Source organism: Petromyzon marinus, chromosome 13, assembly GCF_048934315.1.
Source record: "Petromyzon marinus isolate PM22_M1 ecotype Great Lakes invasive population chromosome 13, UKy_Petmar_22M1.pri1.0, whole genome shotgun sequence".
Taxonomy (NCBI): Eukaryota; Metazoa; Chordata; class Hyperoartia; order Petromyzontiformes; family Petromyzontidae; genus Petromyzon; species Petromyzon marinus.
In genome coordinates, this window is record NC_133679.1 from 689,344 (window position 1) to 711,210 (window position 21,867).

General features: G+C 44.6%; 2 protein-coding genes across 2 annotated transcripts in view; both read right to left on the reverse strand.

Annotated features, from left to right (window-relative positions):
* Positions 1-7,967: 7,967 nt before the first annotated feature.
* LOC142924410 (uncharacterized) lies at positions 7,968-21,298 on the reverse strand. Its single transcript, XM_076066758.1, has 17 exons — positions 21,158-21,298; positions 20,066-20,223; positions 18,437-18,570; positions 18,196-18,257; positions 17,906-18,069; positions 17,560-17,681; positions 16,678-16,742; positions 16,345-16,511; positions 15,547-15,668; positions 15,253-15,317; positions 14,975-15,141; positions 14,128-14,252; positions 13,499-13,563; positions 12,634-12,797; positions 11,767-11,897; positions 10,554-10,646; positions 7,968-9,978 (listed from the first exon to the last, which is right to left on the reverse strand). Exons 1-17 carry the CDS (start codon positions 21,160-21,162, stop codon positions 9,940-9,942), a joined length of 1,848 nt encoding a protein of 615 aa, XP_075922873.1. The 5' UTR covers positions 21,163-21,298; the 3' UTR covers positions 7,968-9,939.
* The window catches only part of LOC142924409 (uncharacterized), a 28,245-nt gene continuing 26,833 nt past the window's right edge, over positions 20,456-21,867 (reverse strand). Inside the window, exon 4 of the mRNA XM_076066757.1 lies at positions 20,456-21,222. Within this exon, the coding sequence (XP_075922872.1) occupies positions 20,944-21,222 (279 nt within the window). The 3' untranslated portion in view covers positions 20,456-20,943. The remainder of the gene's footprint in view (positions 21,223-21,867) is intronic.

Genomic DNA, 21,867 nt, shown 5'->3' on the forward strand with positions numbered 1-21,867 from the left:
TATAAACAGTATGTACTGTATGCGCGGCGTGCACTGTATGTACGGTGTGTACTGTATGCACGGCGAGTACTGTATTAACGGTGTGCGCGGTATGTACTGTATGTACTGTATGTACTGTGTACTGCATGCACGGTGTGTACTGTATGTACGGTGTGTACGGTGTGTACTGTATGTACTGTGAGTACTGTATTCACGGTGTGTACTGTATGCACGGTATGTACTGTGTACTGCATGCACGGTGTGTACTGTATGCACGGTGTGTACTGTATGCACGGTGTGTGCTGTATGTACTGTGTACTGTGTGTACTGTGTACTGTGTGTACTGTATGCACGGTGTCTACTGTATGTACGGTGTGTACTGTGTGTGCTGTATGTACGGTGTGTACTGTATATATGGTGTGTACTTATGTACGGTGTGTACTGTATTCACGGTGTGTACTGTATGTATGGTATGCACTGTGTGTGCTGTATGTACCGTGTGTACTGTGTACGGTGTGTACTGTGTGTACTGTATGCACGGTGTGTACTGTATGTACGGTGTGTACTGTGTGTGCTGTATGTACGGTGTGTACTGTATATACGGTGTGTACTGTATGTACGGCGAGTACTGTATTAACGGTGTGTACTGTATGCACGATATGTACTGTATGTACTGCGTACTGCATGCACGGTGTGTACTGTATGTACGGTGTGTACTGTGTGCACGGTGTGTACTGTATGTACTGTAAGTACTGTATTCACGGTGTGTACTACATGCACGGTATGTACTGTATGTACTGTGCACTGCATGCACGGTGTGTACTGTACGCACTGTGTGTACTGTGTGCACGGTGTGTACTGTATGCACTGCAAGTACTGTATTCACGGTGTGTACTGTATGCACGGTATGTACTGTATGTACTGTGTACTGCATGCACGGTGTGCACTGTATGCACGGTGTGTACTGTGTGTACGGTGTGTACTGTATGTACTGTGTGTACTGTATGCACGGTGTGTACTGTATGTACGGTGTGTACTGTGTGTGCTGTATGTATGGTGTGTACTGTATATTTGGTGTGTACTGTATGTACGGTGTGTACTGTATTCACGGTGTGTACTGTGTGCACGGTGTGTACTGTGTGTACAGTGCGTACTGTATGCGCGGTGCGTGCTGTGTGCACGGTGTGCACTGTGTGTACATTGTGTACTTTATGTACATTGTGTACTGTATGCATGGTGCGCACTGTATGTACGGTGTGTACTGTGTGCACGGTGTGCACTGTATGTACATTGTGTACTGTATGCATGGTGCATACTGTATGTACGGTGTGCACGGTGTGCAATGTATGTACGGTGTGCACTGTATGTACATTGTGTACTGTGTACGGTGTGTACTGTATGTACTGTGTGTACGGTGTGTACTGTACGCACTACTGCAGGCAGCTGCCTCCTCGCGTAGGCTCGCTTTGTGCGCCTTTATTTCGTAACGCATCTACTACTAAACTACTACTACTGCTGCATCTACTACTAAACTACTACTGCTGCATCTACTACTAAACTACTACTACTGCTGCATCTACTACTAAACTACTACTACTGCTGCATCTACTAAACTACTACTACTGCTGCACTACTACTGCTGCACTACTACTACTGCTGCATCTACTACTAAACTACTACTACTGCTGCACTACTACTAAACTACTACTGCTGCATATACTACTAAACTACTACTACTGCTGCACTACTACTACTAAACTACTACTACTGCTGCACTACTACTAAACTACTACTACTGCTGCATTACTACTAAACTACTACTACTGCTGCACTACTACTGCTGCATATACTACTAAACTACTGCTACTGCTGCACTGCTACTACTGCTGCACTACTACTACTAAACTACTACTACTGCACTACTGCTGCTGCACTACTACTTCTGCTGCTGCACTACTACTGCAGCTGCACTACTACTGATGCACTACTACTGCTGCTGCTGCTGCACTACTACTGATGCACTACTGCTGCTGCACTACTACTAAACTACTGCTGCTGCACTAATACTACTGCTGCACTACTACTGCTGCTGCTGTACTACTACTGATGCACTACTGCTGCTGCACTACTACTAAACTACTGCTGCTGCACTACTACTACTGCTGCACTACTACTGCTGCACTACTACTGCTGCACTACTACTAAACTACTGCTGCTGCACTACTACTACTGCTGCACTACTACTGCTGCACTACTACTGATGCACTACTACTACTGATGCACTACTACTGCTACTGCTGCACTACTACTACTACTGCTGCACTACTGCTACTGCTGCACTACTACTACTGCTGCTGCACTACTACCACCGCATAAAGCGAGGGAATCTGTAATGATACAATAACCTGTGTTTTAATTATATAAACGCACAACTTTATCCGTGATATGATGAACGCTGCACTTTCTGTAGATTCCATGCAGGTGGCACTGCTAACCTACACGCGCCCCGCGCCCCCTGTATAAACGACGGAGTGGCAGGGACAGACGTTCGATCACGCTGGAATCGATCTGCAGACGGCGGTCTTCTCGCACGGCCAGCAGCTCCATGTCGCCTAATCTCGATCCCGCAATCCCAAACAGGTGAAAGTCCGTATCGAACCGAACGCGTACATTTACCCGATCCAAACCAAAAACCTATTCTGGATAACATTGTTTGCGAAAGCTTCCTACAGTACATGTTCAACTAAGCAGGCTCTACGTCTGCCTTCCAGCACTCACTTTAGCACTAGACGCACCACGTGCGCGTGTGCAGTTCTCGACACCTTAATTTTTTTCTGGTTCGATCGCGTAAATATATAAATGTGTCGCTAAACCCGCCACCACCCTACACAGCCAACTAGTGAGGGTTGTCACGCAGACAGAACGTGCCAATTCGTCACTAGTACAGCACACCGGTGTATGTTGGAGAGTAAATCCACAACATTTACAATCTGAGTACTGTGACGTTTCGCCAGTAATTACAAATTGCATTGTGATGCGACAGCCCGATTCGTGGAGAAATCCTCCTTTCAACAGAGTGAGAGATCTGGCGTCGTCACTTCTGACCCAATCAGGTGCGAAGGCGGGGGGGGGGGGGTTAATGAATGTATCTTACATTACAATGGGAACCCATCACAATGGGAACTCATTATCGGTTTGATTATTTCGATTTAAAGCTTTCGTGACTGCAAGGATTCATCTTCTTTGGTTCTTTCGGTAAAGTCACGTAGAATGAGAATAAAATAATACATTGATAAAATAAAATAACACAATAAAATTCTCACGACGTTTCGGCCACAACACAAGCGGCCTTCATCAGGTGAAGGGACGAGACTGTCTGTCCTCCAGACAGACAGTTTGATTATTCATAGTGTAATGAACGCACATTATGCATGCACACTGTGCTTGTACATCCTGCCGTGTTTTGTGTGCACGAAAATCTCAGTGTCTGTTGTTGTCTGCTCACAATCACCATGGACGTATGGTAACTTGTATAAGCATGCAGTTAAACAGTGTTATGGTCACTTGTATAAGCATGCAGTTAAAAGTGTCATTGATGATTCGCTTCAAAGCAGCACTCAGCCTGTAGCTATCCGAACGGTTACAATATGTTTTTATTTCTCTCAATGTCGATAGATTCTCTAATTAGTCTGGGTCAGTAGTAACTTGGAATGCACAGAACTTCAACATTATCAAAGTCAATTGAGTGTCCCTGTTGGCACGCGTGTTCTGCCACTGCCGGCAGTTGTGTTTAATTATTCTTTTGGTGGTCTACCACCATCCGGTAATCTATCGAGAGGGTGGTCGTGTTCTTCACTGCCAGGTTATGCTCAGAGCGACAGAAACTTCTTTGTTGGTACACATGTTTTGGGATAAAACCTAGTAGTGTTTTGGTAAGAATATAAGAAATGCATTGAAACCCTCGTGAGTGATTGCGATAGCTGACACACACGGCTGATTCATGTTGCCTCGTTACATTCACCAGTGACACAGTCCACCTCTCGGTGTCCCAGTGACTCAGTCCATCCCTAGGTGTCCAGTCCACCCCTAGGTGACATAGTGACTCAGTCCACCCCTAGGTGACCCAGTGACTCAGTCCACCCCTAGGTGACCCAGTGACTTAGTCCACCCCTAGGTGACCCAGTGACTTAGTCCACCCCTAGGTGACCCAGTGACTCAGTCCACCCCTAGGTGACCCAGTGACTCAGTCCACCCCTAGGTGACCCAGTGACTCAGTCCACCCCTAGGTGACCCAGTGACTCAGTCCACCCCTAGGTGACCCAGTGACTTAGTCCACCCCTAGGTGACCCAGTGACTTAGTCCACCCCTAGGTGACCCAGTGACTCAGTCCACCCCTAGGTGACCCAGTGACTCAGTCCACCCCTAGGTGACCCAGTGACTCAGTCCACCCCTAGGTGACCCAGTGACTCAGTCCACCCCTAGGTGACCCAGTGACTCAGTCCACCCCTAGGTGACCCAGTGACTCAGTCCACCCCTAGGTGACCCAGTGACTCAGTCCACCCCTAGGTGACCCAGTGACTCAGTCCACCCCTAGGTGACCCAGTGACTTAGTCCACCCCTAGGTGACCCAGTGACTTAGTCCACCCCTAGGTGACCCAGTGACTTACTCCACCCCTATGTGACCCAGTGACTTAGTTCACCCCTAGGTGACCCAGTGACTAGAGTCCACCCCTAGGTGACCCAGTGTCTTAGTCCACCCCTAGGTGACCCAGTGACTTAGTCCACCCCTAGGTGACCCAGTGACTCAGTCCACCCCTAGGTGACCTAGTGACTCAGTCCACCCCTAGGTGACCCAGTGACTTAGTCCACCCCTAGGTGACCCAGTGACTTAGTCCACCCCTAAGTGACCCAGTGACTCAGTCCACCCCTAGGTGACCCAGTGACTTAGTCCACCCCTAAGTGACCCAGTGACTTAGTCCACCCCTAAGTGACCCAGTGACTTGGTCCACCCCTAGGTGTCCAGTGACTTACTCCACCCCTAGGTGACCCAGTGACTTAGTCCACCCCTAGGTGACCCAGTGACTTAGTCCACCCCTAGGTGACCCAGTGACTCAGTCCACCCCTAGGTGACCCAGTGACTCAGTCCACCCCTAGGTGACCCAGTGACTCAGTCCACCCCTAGGTGACCCAGTGACTTAGTCCACCCCTAGGTGACTCAAGAGGGAGGTTGGCGACTGCTGCGTCTGATCGTGTTTGTGGGCAAAAGCGGCCCTGCGTGGTGCTGGCCACCCCCGCGTGTGCCACCGTGTTGGGCCTCATCGGCGCTGCTGTTGTTGCTGCTGCTGCTGCTACTCGTTAACGGCACTTGCCCCAACGATGAGTGAAGGCTATAGGGGGGATCTTTGTCGATGTAGTGAGGAGCGGTGATGTCGTGGTCAGCGGATTGCGCTATGAACCAGGTGACCCAAATTCGATTCCCGCTCACTGCCAACATCGGCGGCGAATATCTGAACCGGTGCTGGGCATCGTCTCGATCTACTCAGCCTTAAATGAGTGGTACTTGGTGCGGTGTGTAAGCATCAGCACTGGGGAGACAAAGGTGGCAGGGCGTGGTGTTGGTCACCCACCCCGTGGCGTGTCCTGCCGGCTGTAATAGGAGCTCGCTCGCAGCACTTTCCCTGATGGTTCAAGGCTACACGCCGATTGTTGGCTTTTTCTCCATGTGTATGCTTGTGTGTATGTGTATGTAACTTCTTTCGCACCGTTTGCTTATGTGCATGGTTGCTAACAACACTGTTAAAGGCTCTCTATATAGGGGGTCTTTGTTGTGTATGGTTGTTCTCAGTGTGTTTAAATGGGTGTGTCTGTGTATAGTTGTGTGGGTTTGTGTGTGCGTCTTTGTCTTTGTGCCTGCGTCACTCTGGGTGGACGTGGCTTCGCGTGCGTGGGAGCGGTGGCGCAGTGGTTAGCACACTGCACGCCTTAAATTAGTACCTCGGGCAGAGTGTAAACATCACCACTGGGGATACAAAGGCGGTCGGGCGTGGTGCTGGCCGCTTCACCCCCTCGTGTGCCGTGCCGGCCTTCATAGGCGCTATAGGGGCGATCCATTGTTTATGTGATTGTGCATGTACATGTGTGTGGTTGTGAGTGTGACTATGTACCTATATGTGTGGTTATGTGTCTGAGTATGCGTGTGTAGTTATGTGCTACTGCTGTGGTGGTGAAATGTTAACTACCTCGCCTGGTATACAGGAGGTCGTGGGTTCGATCCCGACCCTGACGCCTGCTGCTGTATATTTGAAGTTTGCGTGTCTCTCTCTCTCCCCGTGGTCGAGTGGATTGTTCTCCGGGTCCTCCGGTTTCTCCGGTTTTCCCCTCCACATTTAGAACACGCGTTTAGAGTGTATTTGGCGGCTATAAATGTCCACTTGAGCCAATTTGTTGAGCTATTATTTGTGGGCAGGTCGCTTCTGAAAAAGAAATGTATAGTGGACTTTGCCTGGTAAAATAAAAACAAATTTACGTTAATAGTTGTCTGTCTGGTTGTGTCTGAGTTTGCCTTGTGTGTATCTGTGTCACTGTTTGGCTGTGTACTCTCCACAGTGCCAACACAGCAAGTTGATAGGGGGTAGAGCACGGGTGGTGATACATCTCCCAGAGCCTCTTGGCACTTACGTTGACGGCGGTCACAATGCACGAAGACTGATGAAACAATGTAGGGACGTCACCGCCACTTCGTGGGAAATGTTGTGTTGTGTGTATGGGCTGTATGGAGCACACACTCATAGGTTGTTGTTGTGTTGTGTGTATGGGCTGTATGGAGCACACACTCATAGGTTGTTGTTGTTGTTGTTTTGTGTGTATGGGCTGTATGGAGCACACACTCATAGGTTGTTGTTGTTTTGTGTGTATGGGCTGTATGGAGCACACACTCATTGGTTGTTGTTGTTGTGTTGTGTGTATGGGCTGTATGGAGCACACACTCATAGGTTGTTGTTGTGTTGTATGGGCTGTATGGAGCACACACTCATAGGTTGTTGTTGTTTTGTTTGTATGGGCTGTATGGAGCACACACTGAGAGGTTGTTGTTGTTGTGTTGTGTGTATGGGCTGTATGGAGCACACACTCAGAGGTTGTTGTGTTGTGTGTATGGGCTGTATGGAGCACACACTCATAGGTTGTTGTGTTGTGTGTATGGGCTGTATGGAGCACACACTCGTAGGTTGTTGTGTTGTGTGTATGGGCTGTATGGAGCACACACTCATAGGTTGTTGTTGTGTTGTATGGGCTGTATGGAGCACACACTCATAGGTTGTTGTTGTGTTGTGTGTATGGGCTGTATGGAGCACACACTCATTGGTTGTTGTGTTGTGTGTATGGGCTGTATGGAACACACACTCATAGGTTGTTGTTGTGTTGTATGGGCTGTATGGAGCACACACTCATAGGTTGTTGTTGTTTTGTTTGTATGGGCTGTATGGAGCACACACTCAGAGGTTGTTGTTGTTGTGTTGTGTGTATGGGCTGTATGGAGCACACACTCAGAGGTTGTTGTGTTGTGTGTATGGGCTGTATGGAGCACACACTCATAGGTTGTTGTGTTGTGTGTATGGGCTGTATGGAGCACACACTCATAGGTTGTTGCTTTGTAGGTGGAGGTGGGAGACCCGGGCTCCGGTGGGATCATCTTGGTTTTCTGCCACGGTGGCGGCACGGAGGGGAGTAGCGTAAAGCAGTCGTACCCCACCAAGGGGGCCTCAGGTTTAGTGAGAGGCAGCCCCGGCAACGGCAGGAATGGACTGCCACGTCGGCTCCAACACCCCACCGAGTGGTGGGAGCGGTGGTGCACAGGGCACGTGACCCGTGTGTGTATGGTCACCGCAGAACATTCCAATCCACGTGAAATAAACAAAAACTTCCATTGAGTACTGCCCCGTGAACTTGTTCCTTTCCCATCACACGGTTAAGAATTTCACCACAATATGTAATACTTAAAATATGTATTTGTAGTTCTATCACTTACATATATTGGCAATCAGTAAAATATTACAAGGTGGAAAGTCTTACACACACCGGCGGCGTGTTACATACTTTTCCATGGCAAATATCTTCCAACAAATATACAATAATTTTAGTGCAAACAGTATCTACATGATGTCATAAATAAGGCATTACCATTGCTATTGTAAACAGAAAATTAGTAACTAGTTTTTACCACGCGTACCGCTCTTGCAACAATCAGTTCTATAGGTCATTACATAGGCTAATACATAACATTCTTTTTAATTTGCATATTCCAATGTTTTTGTGAGTAAATTAAAGTGCAGCATGCGATTTATGGGTTACAGTCACTAACAAAGAGGTAAATATTTACTTCAACATTCCTGAATGACCAATAAAGAAGACATGGATATGCGGTTTCATGAATAGCAACATATACTGTGGCAACATACAACATTTAATAAAAAAATATATACGTTCTTCGCATCTGCGAACATTCTAATATTATTGAGAATGTTTACACGTGGCCTTAATGATACAGTTCACAATGTGCCCTCGTGGTGGTATTTATTTGGGGTGAAAAGCAGAAACAACACGGAGCTGGGATCTAACTGCACGGAAGTTCTCTTCTCAAATAAACGCCTGCCAGAGTGCGACTGTTGGGTGATTGCCTCCAATTCTCACTACGGTCAAAGCATCGGCACATTTCATTCTGATTGCGCAGTCCCTTATTACCCTCGTCACGGGAAATCAATTGAATGGTATATAAATACGATAAATGACCACCGGTGCAATGCAGCGTGAAGCTCCGAGTGGCCCTTTATGCCGGTGCAGTACACGCGGGGTACTGTGACAGGTCTGCCTCGACTTTAACACCGTATTATTTTTTTTCAAACCAAATGTGTTGTTTTCTCATATTAAGTATTGGCTATAATAGGCACTGTTTGGGGGGGGGGGTGTATTAAAGCTGACAAAGTGATCCCTGTGCATGCCGAGACGTTTGTGTGCACCTCACCGAGTGGTCGCGACACGCGTCTCAATCTACTCTCAAGGTGCAATATTTTAACAGTACATTGAAGAAAAAGACATGTTCGTGACATTTCAAATTTTCTTTTTAAATATATATTTTTTAAGAACACTTGGAGGAAAATATCCTGCAAGTTTGAACTGAGAGTTTTACATAAATGCGTTACATACAACCCAGTTTAATATCAGTTAGATTTGTCCGCTTTTAAAGATAATTATCAATGATTAATGTCGCACGCAGACATGTTTTTACTTACAGCATTTATTATTGCCAGAACTTAAAAATGTAGGTGACAGTGTTGAGTGTGTGCTTCGTATCAGTACGTGTACAGACACACACACACACACACGAGTTTGTGTGCGTGTGCAGTGTCGCACAGTAGGCAGCACAGGCTGTGTATCTGCCAGTCATCACGGTCAGTCATCCCATAACACCTAGGTCTGTACCGTGACCTCCTGCCAGCAGCGAGCCTTCCACACTTCACGTGGCCTCAAGGTGCACCTAGCCTGGCACAATCAGCGTGGTGATTGTTGCGGCGTGTGCCAGTGCGTTACAGTGTGTGTGTGGCAGTGTGTGTGTGTGGCAGTGTGTGTGTGTGCGTGGCAGTGTGTGTGTGTGCGTGGCAATGTGTGTGGCAGTGTGTGTATGTGTGTGCATGGCAATGTGTGTGTGTGTGGCAATGTGTGTGTGTGTGCGTGGCAATGTGTGTAGCAGTGTGTGTATGTGTGTGCGTGGCAATGTGTGTGTGTGCGTGGCAATGTGTGTGTGTGTGCGTGGCAATGTGTGTGTGTGTGCGTGGCAGCGTGTGTGGCAGTGTGTGTATGTGTGTGCGTGGCAGTGTATGTGATTGTACGTGGTTGTGTATGCCGTGTAGTATTTGAAATTCCTTATTATGATTCTGTGCGAAGACACTCCAGCTTGGTAACTTGTCAAGCCCCGTAGAATGAAGTGGGTTTGTATGACGGTATCTGGAAAATAAAATAGGTATTACACAGTGACTTTGTCCGAAATGAAGATGGGTTTCACATGTGTGCTGGCAGGGTTAATCAGATAACTCCAAGGGGAAGTCATAACATATAGGTTATATTATTTTATTGCTTTTGTTTCGAGTATTTACGTGAAAACAATTACATTTTTGCTGCGAGGGGAATGAAAACGCCTGGTTTGAGATGGCTGAAACATTGCGATATCACAAAACAAACGCATGCAGCGGTTAAACCATCGCCCTGTGCTCTGGCAACCCTCTAGCCTGCTGGAAGAATTATCGACAGTGTTCTTTATCCACAAATGCCGTGGGGTCAAAAATAAAACTTCAACAATTTTACTTATAAAAATCTTACATATTGTTGCGGACTTACCGATTACAGTACAGTAACAAGAGTACGTCTAATCGCTATCATAAAAATGTACTAATTCAAAGTACGGGGCTTTGCAGATCGATGTTTTCTACTGAAAGCCAACATGGGTTTCTTTGACTGTGGCTGCCACAGTAATAATGTATTTTCTGTAATAAAATAACTGCCAATCTGTCGTTACTGCGTACCTGGTAAGATGGCAGTCTGTCAAATTTATTCGAGGATATCTTGTAAATGTTCGATCTTCCTAATCTTGGACAATGTAGAACTCCTTTCTTCCACTGCAAATAAACAAACAGAAAATGTTTCATTCCATAGACGTTTCTTTGTAATTCAACTCTCGCATTGATTTTAGCGTTGGTGGTCATCTATCATAGCCACACGGAATGTTGTGATTCACACGTGGTTGTGGGTGTGACAAGTATCATTCAAGTGTATGTGTTTAACCAGGTGAGAACTTAAGAGACCAGGATAGTTTCATTTATAAGGTGACCTGGGTACAACTGCGCTGTACATGATGGACACAATATGATGGGCCTGCCTAGATGTTGGAGATCATCAAACGGATAGGTTCATGCCATGGGCAAATATCATTAATGATCGCATTGTGATTACTTGACATGCGCCAGTAAAGTCACGTGTCATGTAGTTCGGACGCAGCCATTGGAAGGTGGATGAGTGGCTGGGTCAGAGCACTTAGCCGACACTGTTCAGAACCTAAGTTGAATTCGGGTTTCAGCCGCCATTGATTAAACCAGGTCCTCAGGTGTAGCATGTTGATGGTCTTCACCCAACCATCATTGCCCGCACCAAAATCTCATGATATGTTTTGTTATTCAATTCTATACATTAGATTCCTGATGGAAAAAAAGAACACTCTCTACAGAGAAGTATTGGATGCAAGATGTATTTTGAAGCGACTCCACAATAGTTTGTGGTGTCACCTCTCAGCCAGGGGCGGAGCCAGGGGGGTGACAGGGTAGACAGTTGTCACCCCAGAGAAAAAAAATAAAAAATCGAAAATCTGAAACATTCTGCGTGTAAGTGTACGACACTCGGTCTTGCGGACTCCATGCAACTGCATTGTCAGAGTGTGTCGCCAACCGATGGCGTCGAGTTCAACAGCCTGACTCTCTAATCATTCTTGAAATTAACATTTGTTGAATGTCACCCCGGGCTGAAAATCCTGGCTCCGCCCCTGCTCTCAGTACTATCCCCACGTTTGTTGTGACGCTCTCCACTAACTGGAAGTATTCACCAACATTTTATTGCCTCGCAGTAAGACGGAGTACACAAGTGGCATAAAATAAGTGACAATTCCCCTAACACAATGGTGACGTTGCAAGCATGTCCCCTAACACAATGATGACGTTGCATGTCGTGATGGTGAATGAGACGCACCAGCACAGCAAGGATGGCGATCAGGGGCAATAGCAGGATGCCCATGACAATGATTGCGATGCCGTAGGGAGGCACCGACTGGCAGCGCATGAGGGAAGGGTTGCATCCAGCTGAAGATGATGAGCTTGGCACTGTCTCACACACACACACAATCCACAGTTAGTTTTATCATGTCAACTTGTAACCCGCCGGCGCTATCGCACAGTATTCGCTCGCTCTCGAAAAGAGAGAGAACGACTCGGAGACATGAGGAGGAGGAACCACAAATGAATGGTAAAGGGAGTAATGAGTTAATCAGGCACCAAATATATGAAGGTGTTATCAGCCAATAAACGAGTGTTTACACAATGCTTGAAGTGCTTTAGCAAGCACCGATTAGGACTGGTATTGACTCTGAGGTATTGAATCTGAGGTGTGGACAGTACCACACATGCCTCACTGTACCGCGCTAGGTACTCGTTTTAGAAGACCCAAGCTAAGCTGGGATGTTATCGCAGCAAGCGATCAGCTTCCATACCATTCCCCCTCGCACATCACATGCTGTTCATTTATATTAAACATTTCCAAACAGTCAACTCTGCAGTAAAGGGCAATACTCCGTTTACCCCTTTTTAAAACCACCAAAGGGAACGTTGCATTTTATTGGTGATACAAAATGTGTGCACAGTGAAATTTAAATAATTTTCATCGCGCATCTGATCGAGGTCTGCTGTGATACTGAGACCTTTCTTAACAAATCACAACTGCATAGCCATGCAATAGACCCATCAGCCGTTTCATAAATGTGTAACGTATATGCAGAACTGGCAGTGGAGAGTACACACTTTATCTAAAAGAACAACAATAATCAAGTGAATGGAAAACAACCTTGTGTGCCATTAACGATGATGGACTGCCGATCCAGTTGCAGGCTTGTGTCTTTCAGAAAGCCAATGGAGTTCAAGTTGTTCAGAACAGATGTCAGCAAATCCATATCTGTGGGCGACGTCATAAAAAACTGGACGGCTGACTTGGCAATCACCGATCCTTTCCTAAAATAAAAGATTAAAACCAATTATATTTGTACATATTTAAAACATTTTAGCATTTACTTCACGTGATATTTTAAAACAGACAAAGAAACTGTCGCAGTCAGAATTTAGACACGTTTCTACAGAGCGTGACCTGTGTATCATTAACCGAGTTATGAAGTGTCGATGAGTGAAGTCAAAGTGTCTTTGCTGTCCACATCACAGTGCAGCAGCAGTCGCCGAGACAAGGCTCAGGAGGAAACATCCTCAAGTGTGGACAACTCCTTTCCAGAAGCCATTTTCTGGAATGTGTACTCCCATAATCCGCCGGGGGAATTGTAAATTCTCTGCCCAGTAGACATGTGACGATTCACCCCCCGTGAGATGCATACTACCATCATAGTTCAAGGTTATGACTTGATTTGAGAATCGATTATTTTTCTCTCTCATTTATATTGCCTCATCAGTATTGTTTACCTAGTGTATTCTGTCTTGCTTGTACTTTTTATTAAACTTTTTCCAAAAGTACTGCAGTATATCATTTTCATGAATCGTCCCATGGCCTCACGATGCAATAGAGTTATTGTGAGCTTTAAAATAGATTTGAATCTACGCATCAATGAATCGTACATTGTTTACGACTGATAAAGCAGCACATGGCACATTTTTATTAATAATACTCGCAATGATGTTTAAACATGGAAAAATACTAAAATACTCACGAATATTTTAAAATGTAGACTCTTCGAAAACTGTCAGCATATTGACCTGGAACAATTTTTCCAAGCTGAATGGTAAAAAGAAAGACATGAAAAGGATGATATGTTATATAATTCACACAAAGACATATTGACCATACTTTATTTAACCAGGTAAGAGCTTACTCCGATAGAGTTGTCTATTTTGTGAATGGGAAAATTTTGAATTTGTAAATTAGTTGAAAATTTTTTTTTATTCAGATTTGAAGCAAAACATCATCTCAATCACGAGCACATATTGGTGGAGAGTAAATCGTGAAATAACACACAAGCACTTGTGGTTGTGCATTTTTTTATTGTTGTGCATCAATGGATGTGCGACAAACCGGCAACCTGTGTTTTACTGGTTTCTACATTGGGGTTACCGGTTATGAGACAAACCCCTTCTCCCGTAGAGCGTATTACCAGGCCTACACGGCCCCCAACATTCTTCACCAGGATCAAGGCAGTGGTGGCCCAATGAAGGAGCCAACTAAACTATGCAGTCTAACTTTTACACTAAACTTGCAAAGCTGCATTACATTTTATATTAGCTGGAGTACAAAACCAGAAATGATTGATCACAAGCACCACACCAAGACATATCTGCTTACCCCATCAATGATTTTACTTGACAGAGACTTATAATATAAACTTTGAACGTCGAGCAGCTCATCACTGTAGTCGTTGTTTATTATTCTCATGGTTACGTTCATTTCCTGAAAGATAGCGTGGGCACCTGCAGAAGTGAAATGACAGATATCATCAGATAACACGTAAATACTTTGTTTAAACTGTTACATAAGCAGGCTCTTTCTGAATTTACATCAAACTAAGCTTTGGAAATGTACAATGTGCCAATTACTACCACATACTGAATTATAAGCTTTGAATTTTACTCTGGACGTCAGAAACAAAGACTGATAAAACAGCACACTTTCTCAGGAGTGAAACGGTGGAGCTAAACATGATGGTGCATGTTGGGAGGGGCCACATTTTCTCATGTCATTGACTTGGTGGTCTAGATGACAAAATGGCTCCACATTCAGTTCCTTTAAGCTGGTGGTCTCGGTAAGGCTGAGGTAAAGCTTTTGTGTTGTTAACTCTATCATGGGTGGAACAAAATATCCCAGGCAGTGGCAGTGGAGTGCGCTCGCGAAGCCAAACAGAAGCCGCCTTCGACGTGTCGAGCCAGGAAAATGTTCCCTCTGCAAAGCCTGCCCCTTTAATAGCGATCCCAGGCAATGTGTCATCACCGATTAACAGGAATACGGCATTTTCACCCGCAACTCAAGGCTACAAAATTATTTAATGTTGAAGAAATTAATGCTTTGTTTTGAGAATCTTGGTATGACTTTTGGAGAAAAGGAGGAGCTTTCAATAGCCACCATTCAAGAAGGACGTCTCTGAGAGCGGAGTGATTTTTTTGCGAATGGAAGCGTTGCGACAGCCTCCGCTTACCAGCCACAGCGACGGTCCGTTCATCCACGACCAAACCAGTGGAGCCGAGTAACATGGAGGTGTGGTCAATGTCCTTGACCAAAAGCGTCAAGATATCATTATCTTTAATGTTGACATTGTCTTTTGAGATTACACTGGCATTGACCTTCACGTGGCCACTTTCATTCCTGGAAATACAGTTTACATAATTAGTAACATTGTAGGTATTGCTCACGATGATAGAACATGACATTTTTCAGAACCGTAATGTGCTTGTCAAGCGATGAGGCAATGCTTACGTGAAGGAGACGCTGACAAATTGCAGATTGGAGTTTTTGTACTGTTGGGCAATAATTCTTGTAATCTGTGAACGAGAAGAACAACACACTCGTCAACAAGTTACCCACAAATGTTCACGGACAGGAGAATGCCGAGAACACTCCAATACAGAACCGCACCTACGATTTGCACGGTTGGCTACGTAGGGTGCGAAACAAGTTCAACATTCATGCATACGCACACAAACGCACTGGCCACACGTGTCCTGTTCACTGCTTGTTGCATTGCGGTAGACGTCAGTAATAAAGACTGACCTCTTTGGAAACGACGCCGTTGAGGTCGGTAAAATCCTTGCTGGTTTTGTCCTTCAAGCTTGATGTGAAGTCTTTGTTGGTGATATCAAATGATATCTCTTTGGTTGTGTAAGGCTTGGTACCTAAAGGCAAACAGAGTGCAATTTTTATTATCCATACTCCAAGTTTACACGTTCCAACGCTTAAAATAAAAAATAAAAACTGCTATTTTTATTCTAAAAACGATTCTACGTACAGACTACTGCATGCCACAGGCTGGAATATCTGAAGGCTACAAATGCACTGTCGCAATTCTTGTTAAGAATTGCAAGAGCTTGTTTAGCAGTGTGGAGTGATATGTAAATAAGATTATCAAAACTGAGAAGGATAAGAACTCGCGTCACGCTTTCGCTCGTTTTCTCTTCACTGGAACAAACTTTCCCTCCACATTACACGGCCACCTTTGCTCACTAGTGTCCGATCAAAACTCACTTATTGTTACCCCTACTTCACTCCACGACCCCTTAATGTCATAACCACCAACTCTTCATATTCTCATTATATGGCTGTCACTCATTCCCCATCCATTCATCATCATTTACCGTCATCAATTTCACTTTCACCGAATTCACGCATCACAGATTCCCCCCCCCCATTGCTTCCTCCAATCTATTTCATTCACCTAATCTCAACCGTTACATTCACACAGAGGTCGTCGTATTGGTATCAATTATCTGCAAAGCGCCTTGATTCAGGCGCTATATAAATTACGTTTAGATAAGAATACAGCGGAGTAATATTTGCGACATCTCTGCTTACCATCCACCTGGTAGGTCTGTTCATCCACTACCAACCCAGTAGCGCCCAGTTTCAAGGTCGCGATATCAGTGTCCTGGAACAGGAGCGTCATGACATCGGACGGAACGATCGCTGAGTTCTCCTTGAAGATGGCATCAGTGTTTACTTTCAAGCGGCCGTTTTCATTCCTGAAAATATATTGCAGTTCGTGTTGTTAGTGATATAACGTATACACGTGTATGCTGGTACAGTTTCTCAAATGCTGACAGAACGCGCTTTCGCAACTCACACTTGGTCACGTTTTGTGTAAATGTAACGCGAAGTTGCACTGTGACGGGAAGTTGCCATGCTTACGTAAAATAGGTGCTGACAAACTGGAGATCGGAGCTGTTGTACTTGGTCAGTAGGACTCTCCTAATCTGTAATTTAATGGGGGGGTGGGAAATACATTTTAATGACATTTAAACAATTGGTCACTTATAAGCAAAAAAAAAATACATTTGTGTTGGATGTGGGCACGTAAACATTTGACGTGTGTATACATGTGTATACGTGTGTATACATGCACAGTGTTTGTGGTGTGTCTCCTATGCCCTCGAGGCATCCTAAAGCACGTGGGCCTCCTGAATGTTGACAGCTGGAAATGTAATAGCAGGGGCACTCCCAATTCTCTCTCCCAACAACAAAGAAGTTCAAACATTGGCTTAAAAAGTTAGCTCAAGTGGATTGGGGGTCGTGGCCGTCAAAGTGTCGCGTTGTATGTATAATTACAAAGCTGGGTCTGATTCATGTCTCAAAAATGTATGGTCATCCACTCGTTGCTGACAACAATACGGAGAATTGGCAGGACGATGCAGCTTGACAATGTCATCACAATCCTGAAAGTTGCCCATGAGCTCAGGTAGCTTCTAGATGATGTGTGTATGTGTGTAGCACCTATGAAGGCCTGGCAATGCACACGAGGTGGGTGGTGGGTGCCCAGCACCTCGCTACGCACACTTGTCCCAAAAGTCTGTTATAAAGGCTATACGGGGCAGCGTTGTCTCTGAACTTGCATTTCCTATTGCGATGTCTCACATGTATTCGTAAGAGTGCATCTACGCTCACACACACACACATATCTGCCATACGCACACATCAAAATTCTACGCACAAAATGTAAAGAGCAACGGCAGTCCGTTTTCTCAATCTCGTGGTCACACATGTGCGGCACAAGCCAGAGAAACGACGACAAACCTCTGCGGAAACGAGCGCGTTCAGGTCAGCGTAGTCCTTGCTGGTTCTGTTCTGCAGTGAATCCGTGAAACCTTTGTTGATGACCTCAAATGAGATTGCCACGGGTTTGTACGGTCTTTTCCCTAAAAAAGTTAGATAAGGTACAGTTATCATCCGTAGACAATGTTTACACACACACATATTCCATTAACGTTTACACACTTATAATACATATAGGGTGCGCGTTTCTATTACGTTCAAATTTTCTAATTTCGTGTGTTGCAGTTGTACCCGACTTAAGAGCCGCATGGCTCACAGGGCTATACCTAATCAATGAAACTTGAAACGTGTAGGTTGCGATGCTTACCGTCTATTGTGATTGATGTTGAATTTACAATAATATCCGTGTTCTTCAGTGTAGACGATGTATCTAAGTCATTCTTTATGAGTTCAAAAATGTCTGATGGAACGACGGAGGAGACGTTGTAGAATGAGGCATTCGACTGCACGGCCACCATCCCATTCTCATTCCTGGAACGCAACAGGAGCAGACGTTTCACTGTCACCACCCATCACGGACATCTCACGCGAATGCTGATGTCCTAGATTCATGGATGTAAGCCAAGGTATATCGAATATAATTGTTGACATAATTACCTGAAGGTGTTTGTGATTCCCAAAAAAGTATTTGGATATTTTTGGCTTAAAATCTTCGTCAGCTGTAAGACAAAAACAACGTTCATTGGAACACGTCAGTTCGGGAGTGTGCCGTGAAGTGGCACTGGGTCCGCATGGACAATAAATGAATGTGTGTGTGTGACGAAACACTTCAAATCAAGATTGTAACATAAAAGTGAAGTAAATCAAAAAGGTTCGTCTGAGCTCAGCGAGTTTGTACCTCGCTGGTGTAGGCTTGGTTCAGGGCGATGTAGCTGGAGGAGTTGGTGTCACTCAAGTTGGCACTGTACTTTTTGTTCAGCGTCACGAGATTGAAATTCATATACTCAAATGGCAAAATTGTTAAATTGTAAACTGAAACGAGAAAGGCGATATAATGCGTAAGTACAGCAGCGTATGATACATTATTTATATATCATAGCACATCACACGTGCAGTACAACATGTTTCATACTCACAAACAGCCATGGCATTACACGTTTTGTCTTGTTATGTCATGGATTTAATGTACGCACAAAACAACATTACAGTAATGGGGCCTCAGGACACAACGATATTGGGCAACATTTTATTTGTAAATTTATCAATTTGATCGATTTTTGACCTTACAAGCATTTCGGACCTTACTACAATCGTACAAAAACAAAGTATGCCAGCGATTGTAGTAAGATCGGAAATGTTCAAAGAGATTAAACAAAAACCGAAACAGATTAAAGGAGGGCCGGGGATGCCCCTGGGGCCCTGAGTGCGATCGCACCACTCTGGGCCTGGTAGCAGCCGTTGCTTGGGGATACGTCACCGTTCTGTGCCCCCCTGTTGCTAGGGATTACATCACCGTTCTCTATGCCCCCCTGTTGCTAAGGGATACGTCACCGTTCTCTATGCCCCCCTGTTGCTAGGGATTACGTCACCGTTCTCTATGCCACCCTGTTGCTAGGGATTACGCCATCGTCCTCGATGCCCCTGTTGCTAGGGATACATCACCGTTCTCTATGCCCCCCTGTTGCTAGGGATTACGTCACCATTCTCTATGCCCCCCTGTTGCTAGGGATTACGCCATCGTCCTCGATGCCCCTGTTGCTAGGGATACATCACCGTTCTCTATGTCCCCCTGTTGCTAGGGATTACGTAATCGTCCTCGATGCCCCCGTTGCTAGGGATTACGTCATCGTTCTCTATGCCCCCCGTTGCTAGGGACTACGTCACCGTTCTCGATGCCCACCCCACCCCAGCCAATCACCGTCCAGGTATACGACTCCGATCCAACGTGACTGCTGTGAAGTCAGAACGAGAATGTTTATTTTATACTGGAGGAATCCGATGAGCTTTAAAGCTCTTTTTGTTTTACAGATGTCCAGTAGGGGCGGGGCACCCATGATGTCCCCGTTTTGTGCATTTCAGCAGGTTCGGCTGTGATCATATACGTTAATACAATTGTTACATTGTGTCCACAATTGTGTAATTATATCCGTTAACGGTTCACTTTTACTTTGAAAATTGACTTACGGGTGTTTACGACCACTCCTGTAAGTGCTCTCCTAACGTTGAGGCTTTAATGTCTTAACTATCGTATGGATTTGGAGACAAGTCTTAGCTTACACAGAATTGCTAAAGTCGTTCTACATTCAGGGCCTAGGTGAGGAGAATAGATTGTGTTCACAAGCTGTACGGATGTAAGTTTTATGAACTTGTAATGCATTAAGACTACAGTCTGAAATTGGTACACAATGCAATTGTGTGAACACCCTTTTTGAGATCCATCGTACACTGCAGTAAAACAGGCAAAGAGAGATTACCATCCATTACTGTGCAAAATGTCAAATACAACATTTCCAGAATGAATATTTACCATCAACATTGATCGAGGTGGGCGACAGCTGCAAATTGGAGTTTGGAATGGTGGTGTTTGGATCAAGATTTGAAAAGAACGTGTTGAAAACGTCCTGTGCGGGTGGAGCATTGTCCTTTACAAACTCCGCTTCGGCATCCACCACGATGGACCCTTTACTGCACGGAGACAGAACAAGAGAGAACAAGATTTATATGACGCGTCAGCTCCCACAGGAACTTGTGGACTTTATATAACACGTCAGCTCCCACTTGTGGACTTTATATAACACGTCAGCTTCCACAGGAACTTGTGGACCAAGTGCGATTATCTTCATAAAAAAATCAATACATTCATCGATAACACTGTGGCCTTTAAAGATACAGTATATAAGAGGCTATGGGCCCTGTTACTAGAACACAGTGAATGGCGAAAGCTCGAGTGAGCACGTGACTTTACCGAAAGAACCGAGAATATGAATCCCTGCAGTCACGAAAGCTTTAAATAAAAAAGTACATTATAGACATTATAAACTGAGTGAGTACTATGGCAGTCTATAATGTACATTATAGACATTATAAACTGAGTGAGTACTATGGCCGTCTATAATGTACATTATAGACATTATAAACTGAGTGAGTACTATGGCAGTCTATAATGTACATTATAGACATCATATACTTTGTGAGTACTATGGCAGTCTATAATGTACATTATAGACTGCCATAGCGCTCATTCTTGTTTAATAACCATTGCTACAGTCTACATTATAGACTGCCAGTACACTCACTCCGATTAAGAACCAAGCTACAGTCTACATTATTGTTTTTTTTTTCTATCTACGTGCCTTTACTGAATAAACTAAAAATATGAATTCCTGCAATCACCAAAATTTTAAGTCAAAATTTAGAAAATACAGTTCTTAAATGTTCATGATTGATGAAAGTGGCATAGCGTGGTTGCCATGGGCCTTCTCCTTGCCAAATATCCCTCTGTGTTCTACAACAATTGTACCTCCTGCACACTCTACAGCTACACCACTGCTCTGTAAACATCTCCATACATGTTGACACTTCCATCACATTTAAGGAAATAGGAAAATGAAAAGTATACCTCATTTTTTTCACATTGGTCTTCAGAAACCTCAAACCATACTTGGCCCTAAATATGTGATCAAGCTAAAAAACACAAGAGCATTATTACAGTGTGTTAGCACATACCACACAACACTTGCTTTCATTTGACGCTGTATGCTTAATTCAATGTTAAAAGCGTGAAGAATAATACATCATAAAATAATTAGAAACTATATTAAATCGTAAATATTTGATTCTTTAAGAATGTGAGAAGAGTGTTTAACTGCTTTGCTGTGACACGCGCTTTAATGAGACTCCGTTGGCCAACTCAACTTGTGATGTCCCAACAGTGATTTCATGAAACCCGGGCGGTGTTCATATCCATTGGAGACCCTGTTCCAGCAGTGTAAATCCCATATTCCTATGGCAGGGAGCAGTCTATCCATCGGATACTCACTGTTGGCTTTCTATAAAGTGGCACTCTTTAACCAATCCATTGGGATAAATAATATTGAGTCTACCCCAGGCATTAAGGTCATGTTCCAGACACGCTTTATCTTGGTTAAAGAACTTTGCTGGAAAAGTGATACCACTCAAATTGTGCAGTATGTCCTTGCATAAGTAACCCATTCACAATTCAAAACTGCACATAAATATAAAATCTCCAAAAAGCAATTGAATCTATACATTTAACACATCATATTTTGCGACCAATATGAATAATACAGATTTTTTTTTGGGTTAGAT